Source organism: Myodes glareolus, chromosome 1 (assembly GCF_982192425.1).
Source record: "Myodes glareolus chromosome 1, mMyoGla1.1, whole genome shotgun sequence".
In the NCBI taxonomy this organism is placed as follows: domain Eukaryota; kingdom Metazoa; phylum Chordata; class Mammalia; order Rodentia; family Cricetidae; genus Myodes; species Myodes glareolus.
Genome location: NC_142026.1, coordinates 72,821,654 through 72,834,584, shown reverse-complemented (window position 1 = coordinate 72,834,584; position 12,931 = coordinate 72,821,654). Strand labels below are relative to the sequence as shown.

At 42.2% G+C, this 12,931-nt stretch overlaps 1 protein-coding gene across 3 annotated transcripts in view; it reads right to left on the bottom strand.

Annotated features, from left to right (window-relative positions):
* Positions 1 to 868: 868 nt before the first annotated feature.
* LOC125395534 (leukocyte immunoglobulin-like receptor subfamily A member 3) overlaps positions 869 to 12,931 on the bottom strand; it is a 69,666-nt gene continuing 57,603 nt past the window's right edge. For 2 of the 3 annotated variants that reach the window (XM_087909657.1, XM_087909665.1), the window contains 7 exons: positions 11,427 to 11,711; positions 9,137 to 9,424; positions 3,339 to 3,440; positions 3,204 to 3,246; positions 2,968 to 3,005; positions 2,695 to 2,747; positions 869 to 2,611 (listed from right to left, as the gene is read on the bottom strand). In XM_087909657.1, coding sequence (XP_087765783.1) covers positions 2,447 to 2,611; positions 2,695 to 2,747; positions 2,968 to 3,005; positions 3,204 to 3,246; positions 3,339 to 3,440; positions 9,137 to 9,424; positions 11,427 to 11,711 — 974 coding nt within the window. In that variant the 3' untranslated portion in view covers positions 869 to 2,446. Of the gene's footprint in view, positions 2,612 to 2,694; positions 2,748 to 2,967; positions 3,006 to 3,203; positions 3,247 to 3,338; positions 3,441 to 9,136; positions 9,425 to 11,426; positions 11,712 to 12,677; positions 12,714 to 12,931 lie in introns of all 3 variants that reach the window. The other variant, XM_087909664.1, reaches the window with a different exon arrangement.

Below are 12,931 nucleotides of genomic sequence, written 5' to 3'. Positions count from 1 at the left end.
ACTGAGGGAAACATCTATGTTTTTGCAGAGAGTTTTGGGTGTTTTCCAGATACCATATGAAAATTATTTCTGGTTTATACTTCCTTTTAGTTATTTTAGTCTTCTGTTTTAACACAAACAAACACTAATTATCCCATCTGGACCATGGCCAGAGTCGTGAACAGTCCCAAAAGCATCACCAAAGTGGATGTGACTATGTTGGGGTATGAGAGTGAAGGCTGACGAGTGGTTAGTCAGACACAAAATAGAATCAGGACAAGATGGCATCACCTTAGCCATTTCATCACCATGCCTACTTCCTACCTTCTTTGGTCAACATTTATTGAAAGTATTGTTTTGTTATAATTTTTATTCTTTAAAAACTTTGTACATGAATATGATGAAATTAATCATATGGAACAGATGAAGTCCTGAGTAGATGTGTATTGTTGGCATGGACACACCGATGTCAAGGACCCCAATGCTTCCGAACCACGGAAATGGCAAAGCCTCCCCCAGGTAGGGCCCAGAGGGATAGCAAAGCCTTCCTCTGGTCCAAGTAAGAGTGTTTACAAATTATTTGACCAGCAGTGTGGGCAAAAGCTAGCAGCCACAGCTTCCTCTTCTGTGATGACTGGTATTTCTCCCTTACAGAGATCTCCCACTGAGACTAGTTAACCCCTTCTTGTGCTGTGCATAATAACCATAAACTGTGAGTGCACTCTGTCATTACTGGCGGTGAGAGAGTGGACCAGTTGTAGACATGGAAACACAAGAGGGTAATGGAGAAGGAGTATGAACAAAGTACAAAGTATTTATTGTGAAAATGTCATAATAAAGCAGATTATTTTATATGCTAACTAAAAACTTAGTAATAAAAAAATAAAAGGAACAAAGGTATGGATTTTATTTGTCTTCAAAAAGATATAAAATTCCCAGCAAGTACACAGAAAGGTGTTTGGTACCACTAACCATTTTATAAATACTAACCAAAGCCACCATGAGATATCACCTCACACATATTAGGATGCCCATCACCAAAGAGAAGAGGCAACAAAGGGTTGACAAGGGTGTGAATAATAGGAAATCTTTGTACACTGTTGACGGGAGTATAGATTGGTGCAGCCTTTGGGGAAAGCAGTATGGAGGTTCTTAAATAAATTTGAACAGACCTGTCTACTGTGTTACCCAAATCACCTCCTCTTCTATGTGCACAAATAAAATAATATCACCACCTCAAAGATTCTTGAACTCCCATGTTTGCTTCAGTATTATTTACTGTGCCAAGTGATGGCAGGAGGTCTCTTTAATCTTTTCTTCTCCCTGGTACCTGTCGGTCTCCTTAAATAAACCTGAGTGCTTTTACCCACCTGGAAACCCAAAGTTTCACTGAAAATGTGCTAGCAGGTGAATGGCTCCTCCTCACCTCCTCTATTAGTTACTTTTCTGGTGGCTGTGATAAAATGGAGTTGAAGAAGAGAGGGTATCCTAGTTACTTTTTCTGTATTGGTGATAAAAACAAATTGACAAAAAGCAACTCGGTTGCAAGACCAAGGTTATAGTCCATTTTGGTGAAGTCATGGCAACAGGAGCCTGAGGTACCTAACATATCTCATCTACAATCAAAATAAAGAAAGTGATAAATACTTGTCTTCAATTGACTATTTCCTTTTTTTTACATAGTCCTGAATCCCAACCCAGGAAATGCAGTGGGCAGGTCACCCACCCTCAGTTAACCTAATCAAAATAATCACTCGTATGCATGTGAAGCAGTCTGTTTCCCAGGAAGCTATATCTCAAGTGGACCATTGAGAGCAATCATTACCAAAGGTTTATTTTGACTTATTTTGAAGGTGTAATCCATCATGGATGTGAGGATACAGTGGACGAAAGTGTCTCTAGGTAGAGTGGCAGGAGCATGACACAGCTGGTAATTCTGCATCCATAGTCAGGGAGCAGAGAGAGATCAGTCAGTGAGTGGTGATGTTGCACTTATGTTCTCCTTTCTATTCAATCTAAGACTCTAGCCCTTAAAGCAGTACCACCTATATTCAGAGTATGTCTTTCCACTTCAGGTAAACATCTCTGGAACAGTTCTAACAAACACACTTACAGGTATGTTTCCCAGGTGATTCTAAAACCCATCAACTTGACAGCCAAGGTTAAGGATCTCACTGTTGAGGTATTCTGCAACACTAATCACCAGGGGTCCAGACTGTATAGCTTGCCTCTTTTATTAGATGATGGAAACCATGTCTTACTAAGTGAACAACAGGTACACCAGTGAGTGGGCAAATCACAAGGAATCAGAAGCTTGCTGAGCACTGTTGATGAGCTCCAGAGTTCCTTCACAGTTACAAGCTTCTCCATGCTTGAGTCCATTGGTACTCTGTGCTAACGGCTTGAGTTGAAAACATGAGAAGCATCATTTGTGGAGCCACCCTCTGCTGAAGAAACACCTGCACACCTAGCTCTGACTCTCCTGTTGGGATAACGTGAGGGTAGCATACACACAGGTCTGTGTAGATGTGTTGTGAACGGTACTGGAGGGAAGTGGATCCATGTTCTCTGTCAAGACCTCTTGGCATAGATGGGCGTAAGTCACCTCCTGTGTGTCTCCTGCTGCAGATGCCTGCCATTGTGAGACACAAACTATGAAGAGAATCCCCAGGTGGGATTCTGAAGAAGGAGAGCAGGGCAGTGGAGAGGGCTCACCTGTGTATCCACCTTCCCACAGTCCTCAGGCGGAATGCCCTCCAAGTCACCATCTGTAAGGAAAGGTGAGAAGGTGTGTCTGTGCCGCAGGAGCCCTTAAACAATACCATTTTGTGTTTTATATTTCACAGATAACCAACAGAACCCGAGGGTAAGACAGCAACATCACACAGCGAGGGGCCCTCCCACCTATTCTGCTCTTCCCAGGAGGCCTCCTAAGCCCACAAGCATCCTAAGACCACAAGCAACCCTTTTCACAGCGAGGCTCCTTACCTTTATGTTTGTCTTCCATGTCCATGGCTGGGCTGGCCCTGAGTGAAAAGAAGTGGAAACATTAAAGTGTGCCTGAGAAATGACACATAATTAGAACTCTTAGGAGCTGGATGTGTAGCTCAATGATAGAGTGCTTGTCGAGTATGTAGTGGCCGTGGCTTCAATCCCCAATACTCAGACAAAAACCTTATGGAGATGCAGGGATGTATTTATTGGGAGAGTCCAAATTTACCCACCTCTTATATTTCACTTGCCTCCTGGTCTCACCATTAGTGGACCCTACAGAAAGACAAAGATCAGTCTTAGAACCCACCATGCCCCATACACCCCTCCCAGATTAACACACACACACACTGACTGCTGGGACATACTGTGTTTGGCACAAAGCCAGAAGAGGCAGATGAAGAGAAGGAGGAAGAGGAGGAAGCAGGCAGCACCAACTGAGGCCCAAACCACAATGCGACCGGATGAACCTGGAATTATAAAACAGTAGTGATCCGTTATTAAATATCAGTTACATTAATTCACTCATTCAATCAAACATTTATTGAGTGAAATAGGCATTTAGGAAACCTACACAAAAAATAATTAAAGCAATCAATCCATGTGTTGTTGATCACATAGGTGGTGTCTCTTATGAATCTTTTTTTCCCATTCCATCTTCTTTTATTTTATTTACATTTTAATTTTTAGAAATATTTATTTATTTTACATCCAGATGATAGTTTTATACCCCACCTCTCCACCCACCCCATCCCTCACCCCAACCTTCCTCCACATGCTTATGAGTCTTTTAAACATAGTAAGACCCTGTGTAACCCAAGATGACTTCAAACTTGAGACCTTCCTGCTTTCAGCTCCCAAAAGCTGGGATCATAGGCATGTACCTGCATACCCAACTGATGAGACAAATTAAATATAATACCAAAGAAAATTCATTTGGGGAGATGGTCCATAAAGAATAAGAAACACCCAGCCATCTGAAGCTAAAAGAGAACCATTCCCAGATGTTTATGAAGAACATACACTTATCCTGACCTGAGTGAACCACATATGGAAGGAACAATCAGGAGATGGCAGGGGAGGGTGTTTTCTAATAAAAATTGTAGATCAAAAGTAACATGCAAGAGTCAGAAACTGAAAAGCATTGCAAACTACAAAGGTGAGCGTAAATGAAATAGCACCTACAAAGTAATTGGCTTACAGTGTGTCTTGTTTTGTTTTAAAGGGACAGAACCTCTTAACAAATGCTGGAAAGCTGTAAGTCAACACAGCACATACTTGTGCATCTGTGTACACTACTGCACTAGTCACAGTAGCCAGGACATTAAAACAGACCAGCTTGGATTTTCATCCACAGATGAACGGATAAAGAAAATGCAGTGCATAGTCAGAGTGGAACTTTATGCAACTGGAGAGAAAAATGAAATCATGGGACATATAAGAAAATGGATAAAACTGGAAACCATTATATTACAACAAGTAAGCCAAACTCGGGGAGATAATAACACAGGATTTCACTCTTATATGAAACTTCCATTTAAAAAGTGTGTGTGTGTGTGTGTGTGTGTGTGAGAGAGAGAGAGAGAGAGAGACAGAGAGAGACAGAGAGAGAGAGAGAGAGAGTTGAAACTAAGAAGGGGATCATGAGAAAAAGAGAACTTGAGAGAGGTAGGAAATTGAAAGTGTAATGAAATTATGAACTAGGGAAGCAGCAGTGGAGACTGTCTTGGGGGAGAAAAAGCAGCAGTAATAATAACGCATATGGCCTTGAACAGAGATCTGAGTGTAGGGATTAAAGGAGTGTATGCACCATCACGCTTGGCCTGATATTTTAATTTAAAGTTAATTGAGCCAGTCAGAGGTGGTGCATACCTTTAATGCCAGCACTTAAGAGGCAGAGTCAGGCAGATCACTGTGAGTTCGAGGACAGGCTGGTCTGTAGAGTGAGCTCCAGGACAGTCATAGTTACACAGAGAAACCTGTCTTGAAAAACCAAAATAAATATCATTTGGTGAAAAAAAAGAAGAAGAAGACAAAAGGCTAGTGAGATGGCTCAGTGTATAAACATACTTGCTTTGTAAGCATGAGGATCTTAGTTCAAATCTCCAACAACCACATATATACAAGCACACATAGAAACATAGTTATACATGCTTGTAACCACAATATTGGGGAGTGGAAACAGCAGAATCTCAAGAGTTGAGTGGTCCAGTCAAGCACTGGGCAGAGCTCTGGGAGTCTTGATAAAGAAAGGGAGGAGGAATTCTAAGAAAGTGGGGGGTTCCTGATGATCATGATGAGGAACTCACAGAGAAAACTAACCTGAGTACATGGGAGTTCATGGACTCTGGACCAGCAGTCAGCAAGCCTGCATGGGGCCAACCTAGGCCCTCAGCATGTGTGTGACAGTTATATATCTTGGTCTCTTTGTAAGGCTCCTAGCATTGAAATCAGAACCTGTCCTGGGGCTTAGTTGGCTTTTGGAACTCTGTTCCCCATGCTGGATTACCTCCCTGAGTCTTGATACAACGGGTCAGGGGAAGGAACTTGGTCCTGCCTCAATGTGATATGCCATACTTTGTTCAAGCCCATAGGAGGCTTGCCCCTTTCTAAATGGAGATGCAGGAGGAGTGGATAGGAAGAGGATTAGATGGAGGCAGGAGGCTGTGGGAACAGGAAGAGAGTGTGGAGGGGGACTGTAGTCAGTAAGCAAAATAAATGAAAAAAATGTTAATTAAAAAGAAAGAGCTCAGCAGTCAGCCAGCCTAACCAAAAGAGCAAGGAGCAAATCTGGTGATAGATCCTGTCTCAAAGAATTGAGGTAGAGGGTAGAGGAAGACAGCTGACACCTTGCTCTGGCTTCCGCATGTGTGTACCCACAGCCTCATGTACATGCACCACACACCACTCACATTTAAAAAAAAAGAGAGGAACAGAAAAGTGGGCCCCAACTACAGGGAAGAAAGGAAGTGGTTGGCAGCAGAGAAGGGACAACAGAGAGGGCAAAGAGGGGAACAATGAGACAAAGCCTAGTGGTACTTTGTGTGTAAAGATGCTTGAGTAAAATCTAGTACCTTGTGTGTCCTAATTGAAAACTCATTTTTTTAAGGAAAATGCATTTGTGTTGATGATATTAATTAGCAACTTGACAGGATCTACCCAAGAGACAAGCTTCTGGGCATGTCCGTGAGGGGTAGTCTGGATTCAGCTAGTCTCTAGTAATGCCTGTGAGAGACCATACTGATAAGACTACCTGAGGAGGGAGCACCCACCCTAAAAGTGAGAAGCACCATTCCCAGGGCTTCAGTCACTGCATTTAAAAAGGAGAAAGGTAGCTGAGCTAAAACAGCCATCACTCTCTGCTCCCTGCTTCCTGAATATTGATGCAATGTGACCAACTACCTTCCACCACACCTTCCCCACCATGATGAATGTACTTCAAGTAGTTCAAATTGAGCAATAAAGTAAACCGTGATTTCCTGAAGTTGTTTTTCTCCCATGTTTAGTTGCAACAATGAAAAGGGGTAACTAGAGCAACAGTGTATATACAGAATGGGAATTTACTCAGACAGAAAGATGAACTAACAGTTGCAATTTGCCAGAAAATGGATGAAAATGGGGTCCTCATATTGAGCAAAATATTTCCGAATCAAATAATATATGTTTTATCGCCTATGTGAAATATAGATAGATAGATAGATAGATAGATAGATAGATAGATAGATAGATAGATAGATGTGTGTATGTATGTGTATACATCTCTACAGTACACATATTCATGACATAATAGTAGGAAAGAGACCAGGTGAGAGTAGAAGACTAGTGGGAATGACACAGACAAAAGAGAAATAGAGGTGAATATGGTCACACTATAGGAAATATCTGAAGAAAATATCATTAAGGAACCTATGACTTTGTGCAATGAATAGAAACCTTTTCTAAAATGCTTAATGTGAATTTTCTGTGAGATGAATAGATAAAATATTGGGTAGAAAGAAGAAAATAAGGTGACTGGGTGAAAGGTGATTTTGGTGTGACAAAGATGACATAACAAAGAAGGAACTGGATTTGAAGAATGTTTTCAGGACACAAAAGATGGTTTAATGATGAGCCATGTGAGAACTGAAAGCAAAAGAAGATCCCTGAAGAATTACTCTTCAAAAGAAACAGATGTACTCTCTGTCCCACAAGGACAGATTGTGGGGGGATGAGTAGATGCTTTCCAATTCGTGTATGCTACACCTCAACAAAACATAAATCTCAAGTATCCCGTTGGATATATAATTCTGAAGATCATAGATGATTTTATGGCTGCAGCAGTAAAATTAAACTTCATCAGCAAATACTGCACGAGAGTAGATGTCTAAGAATGGTGCAGACCCCCAACAAAACTACTGGACACCACCTGCTCCCACAGAAACTCATCATGCATCATTCCCTTCTACATTCTACTTGGACTTTCTTCCTCCTGCCTTAACATGCCCATTTCTCTATCTTTAATCCATTCTCTCACTTGATATTTTCTACCCCAAGATTCTATCTCAAGTATGTATCCAAGTTGAACTTCCATGGCCCTGCCCACTTTATTCCCCGTACCTGAAACATGTTCAGTCTCTTAAAACCCCAAGACAACCCAAATGATTAGGAGTTCTAAGATATAAAGAAATAAATCCCCCCTGTCAAGAAATGTGAGTTTCTTCTGTTAATGTTACCTACATTCTGCCAGACTTTGTTGACTCCCCCATGGGAGCCCTTTTCCCGTGGGGTGGGATGGGAGGAAAATGAGGGGTAGAAGGAGGGGTGGGAGGGAGAACTGTGGTTGGAATGTAAAGTGAAATTTTTTTATTTTTCATTTTTACATGGTTTATTTAAAAATCTATTTCTTTTGATTTTATTTTTAATTTTTTGTTTTTTTAATAAATGTATTTATTTGTTTATAAAAATTTCCACTTCCTCCCCTCCTCCCCATACCCTCCCATTAAAGTGAAATTTTTTTTAATTTTTTTTCAAAGTTTATTAAATTATGAAAGTTTCCATTTCCGCCCCTCCTCCCAACACCCTCCCACTCCCCCACTCCCCCTCCTCCTCCCTCTCCATCCCTAAGACCAGTCAGGGCTTCCAGCCCCGTGGGAAGTCCAAGTTCCTCCCCCCTCCCTCCAGGTCCAGGAAGGTGAGTATCCAAACAGACTGGATCCCAAAAATCCAGTATAAAGTGAAATTTTTTAAAAAAAAATAATTAAAAAAAAAAAAGAAAAACAAAATTAACACTCAAAAAAAATGTTTCCTCCATTCTCCACTGTACTAATGACTGTTCAGAAGTGGCACCATAATTACCAAAGGGTGGTGGGACAAGTGTAGTACTCACTCCTTGTAGTAAGAGGATGCTCATTTTTTCCTAGCTGCCAGACCACGAAATAGTCACACAGAAACTATATTATTTGCAATACTATTAGGCAAATAGCTTAAGCATTTTTCTGGCTTACTCTTATCTTTTAAATTAATCCACTTCTATTAATCTGTGTATTGCTACAAGATCATGGCCTACTGGCAAAGCTTCAGTGGGCTCCAGCACAGGTGTTTGTTCATGACAGAGACTACATGGCTTTTTGCAACTCCACCTTATTTTCTCCCAGCATTCAGTTTAGTTCCCCACCCCGGTCTAGCTCTACTCTGCCCTATCACAGGCCAAGGCAGCTTCTTCATTCATTAACCAATAACAGCAACACATATACAGAAGAACTTCCCACCCTTGTCAAGGAAACTTCCTTATGCAAGAGATAAGACCATTAAAAAGTTACATTACATATACATTACAAGTGCAACAAACCAAAATGCAGAGTTGTGGAGCTCAGTTACAATGGATACATCTACAAAACAACTCGTGCATTGTGATAGAGGAAAAGGAAAGATTGTAGGACCCAGTGGACAAGAAAGTTTGTTGTAAGATTGTGTCTTCTATTAATATCAGAAGGAATACCCACAAAGTTTCACCAACATGGCAACCTAAACATGAGCTGGACCAGGACAACAAGATAGATGGGACAGTGGTGCAGTGTGCATCAACCAAAACACAGCTGAAACACAGTGGATTTGGTGTGTTCCACTTGACACATTTTGAGGCTTCTCTGACATAGACCTAAAGAGCTAGTATAAGACTTGTACTCACCTGTGATTGAGAGCTCCAGGGGATCACTAGGCAGTGACCACAAGTAGGAACTGTGTTTGTGAGAGCCAAAGCATCTGTAGGTCCTCCTGTGCCCTGGGCTCACAGGGGAGATGAGGAATGTGCTGTGGTCCTGACGTGAGCAGCCCTGGGGAAAGGAGGCATTTCCACCTCTGCAGAGGATGAAGATGTCAAAGGAAGAATGCGTGTGACAGAGGAGAGTCACATTTCTTTCTGAGATTCCCTGAGGTCCTGGATCAGCAGTAAGGAGTGGCTTTTCATTGTAAACACCTGGAAGTGAAAAGATTCTATTTGCTGGTCGTTGTGACTTGGGTCTTTATTCCTAGCACTCAGGAGGCAGAGGCAGGTAGATCTTTGTGAATTTAAAAACAACCTACTTGTCCCCAGCTAAGGCTCCTAGTAATAGTGAAAAAGGTACCTAAACTGGCCGTCTATTGTAATCAGATTGGGGACTACCCTGTCATCAGAGAGCCTTCATCCAGTAACTGATGGAAGCAGATGCAGAGATCCACAGCCTAGCACTGGGGCCAACTCTGGGAGTCCTCCTGAAGAAAGGGAGGAAGTACTGTATGAGCTGGGTCGGGAGGGTCAGGGTCATGATGGGAGAACCCGCAGAGACAGCTAGCCTGAGTTCATGGGAGACCATGGACTCTGGACCAACAGTTAGGGAGCCTGCATGGGAGCAGGCTAGGCACTCTGTATGTTGTGTAGTTGTGTAGTTTGGTCTATTTGTAAGAATCTTAGCAGTGAGATCAGGACCTGTCTCTGGCACTTAGCTGGCGCTTGGGAATCTGTTGCCCAGGCTTAATACAGGGGAAGGAGCGTGGTCCTAACTCAACTTGATGTGCCAGGCTTTGTTCAAGCCCATTAGAATCCTGACTTTTTCTGAATGGAGACAGGGGAAAGGTGTATGGGGAGGAGGTAGATGGGAGTCAGGAGGGAGGTTATGGGGAGTGGACTGTGGTCAGTATGTAAAATAAATGAAAAAGTATTAATTAAATAAAATAAATTTTAGAAAAGAAGAACCAGGCCAAAAAAATAAATAAAATAGAATGAAACCAAATAAAATAAAAACATTCTGCTCAAATATTGATGTTCAAAGGAAGCCAGAGTTTGAAACAGTTGAGACTCTGTTTCAAAAAAAAATACCTTGTCTTAGTGAGGGCTCTTATGGCTCCTATGAAACAACATGACCAGAAAGCAAGTTGGGGAGGAAAGGGTTTACTTGGCTTACACTTCAGCACTGCTATTTATCACTGAAGGTAGTCAGGACAGGAATACTCACAGGGCAGGATGCTAGAGGCAGTAGCTGATGTAGAAGCCATGGACAGGTGCTGCTGACTGACTTGCTTCCCTTGGCTTGCTCAGTCTGTTTTCTTATAGAACCCAGGACAGCAGCCCAGCCATGGCACCACCCACCATGGGTTGGCCCTCCCCTGTTGATCACAACTTGAGAAAATGCCTTAGAACTGGATCTCATGGAGGCATTTCCTTAACTGAGGTTCCTTCCTCTCTAATGATTCTGCTTCTGTCAAGTTGTCACAAAACTAGCCAGGACAACACTGTTATTTAAAATATGATTAAAAATAAGCCTACAGTTCAGAGTCTGACCAGAGAAAAGAAAGATAAAGACAATAGGAAACTCATCTATTGCTAATCTATAGGGATCACAAAACATGTTTGTATTACTTTTCATGAACCAGGACCACAGAAAGGCTCTTCATAAACAGAAAGCCCCTGTCAGTTCCTGTGACCTCCATCCCTTAGGCAATATAATCACCAATCAGAAGGGAGGCTGCAATATGGTCAGGAAAGACTGAGGGTCACACACCAAAGCAGAAGGTGTTTGGTTGAATCTTAGTTGGTCAAGATCTTGCCTAATATACCTAATATACACAGTGCCCTGTGTTCTCTGTCTATCAGCAAATGGATGGTGTCATTCTTTAGGTCAGCAACATTAGCACTAGGAGAATATAAGCAGAAAGATCATGAATCAAAATTATGCTTGGTTACACAGTAAATTCAAGGTTAATCTGAGATGTGAGAGAACTTGTTTCAAAAAACTGAAAATCAAGTTTTCAAGAAAATTAAGTAGTCAAGAAAAATGGAAATTGAAAAGAAAATGAGGAGAGGAGAGGAGAGAAGAGCAGAGGGAAGAGATCACTATAATGGAGCGGAGATGTAGAGCAGGGCCTGGGATGGGGCACATGTAGTTAGTTAGGTAGGATCAGAGACTGAGTCTAAAGGACAGTGTTCTTGGGCAGTTACTCACCTGTCACCACCAGCTCCAGACTGTCACTACTTCGTGACCATTCACGTCCCCTAAGGTATTCACAGCAGTAAAACCCAGCATCGCTGTGTGTCATATTCTGCAGACTGAATTCAAACACCTCCTGGGCTCCCTGTAGGTTACCATCAGACACCAAAACACTGGGCACAAGACGGGTTAGACGCACAGTGGTCACTCCTGGAGGGATCCTGCAGAAGATGGTCACACCACTGCCCATGGAAACCACAGCTCCTGGAACTGCCCAAATGGAAGGCTGGGGTGGTGGCCCTGGAGAGACACGGGAAAAGTGCTAATCAACTGATATCAGGAGAGACACATTCCCAAGGACTACAGAATAGCTCCCACAACAATTGGAATCAAGAAAATGCCTCACAGACAAGCCAACAGGCCAGTATGATGGGTAAAATTCCTCAGTTGAAATTCCTTCTTGCCATGTGACTCTAGCTTATGTCCTGTTGAAAGAAAACTAACCAGAGTGAAATGTAATTATTTTCAGAACTGAGCTTCTGGCCTAGTTCCAAAGGACTAATCGTCTTTACTCTTCCCAAACAATGCCAGAATAACCCTCATACCTTAATATTATCAGTGGCTTCTCTACTTGTGTCCTATCAGCTCAGAAATGAACCCTGTGGGTTGCCATTCTTATCACCAAATCATCTATTTCTCTGGGTTATTCAACAGGAAATCCATTCGGATGACTAACCTATGTCTGACTTTGTCTCTTGTGTCCATAAAAAACCCAAACATAATTCTCACCTCCAAAGTCACACAAAGCCTGGGAACCTCTGAAAATAAATGAATCCTATCTATGTGACACACACACTAGACAGTATTTTACCCAACTCTGTCTCATGGATGATATGCCATAGCAATGGCAGAATCAGTAAGAGAGCAAGGCAAAGCTCAAGTGAGAAGAGACAGGAGAAAAAGGAAAACAGATTCGAAATCAAATATCTATATCCTCAGGAGGAAACATGTGTGCAGGTGCCCCCTCCTCTGTGCCATTTATACAATATCCTTCTGAGACACGTATCATGCAGGCATTACTGGAGCACAGTTGAGAATCCTCACCCCAGAGATGGCTACAGTAGTAAGTTCTGATCATTAAGTAAGTGTGCCAGTGGCTGCCAGTGAAAAATCCCAACTCAGGATCTGCACAAGATGCTTCAAACTCTTCCCATACTACTCCCAGCCAACCTAGTTCTCCAGGGCTAAAAGAGGGAACAGACTCACCATACTGTGCCCAGATTCTCTGCAACATTAAAAACACTGAAAATAGAAAAAAAGACTGATAAGGGAAATCTGTCCTGTTACAAACTGAAGCATATCCCAGAGCTCAGATCAAAAGACCAGGGCCCAGTGGACAGGCTGAACTCAAGGAGGACTCCTCTGCAGCCACCAGACCAGGTCTTCACAGAGGAAGAGTTCTATGAGAGGAGCCCAGGTTATATAACTAGGACTCTGTATTCACTACCACAATAGGTAAA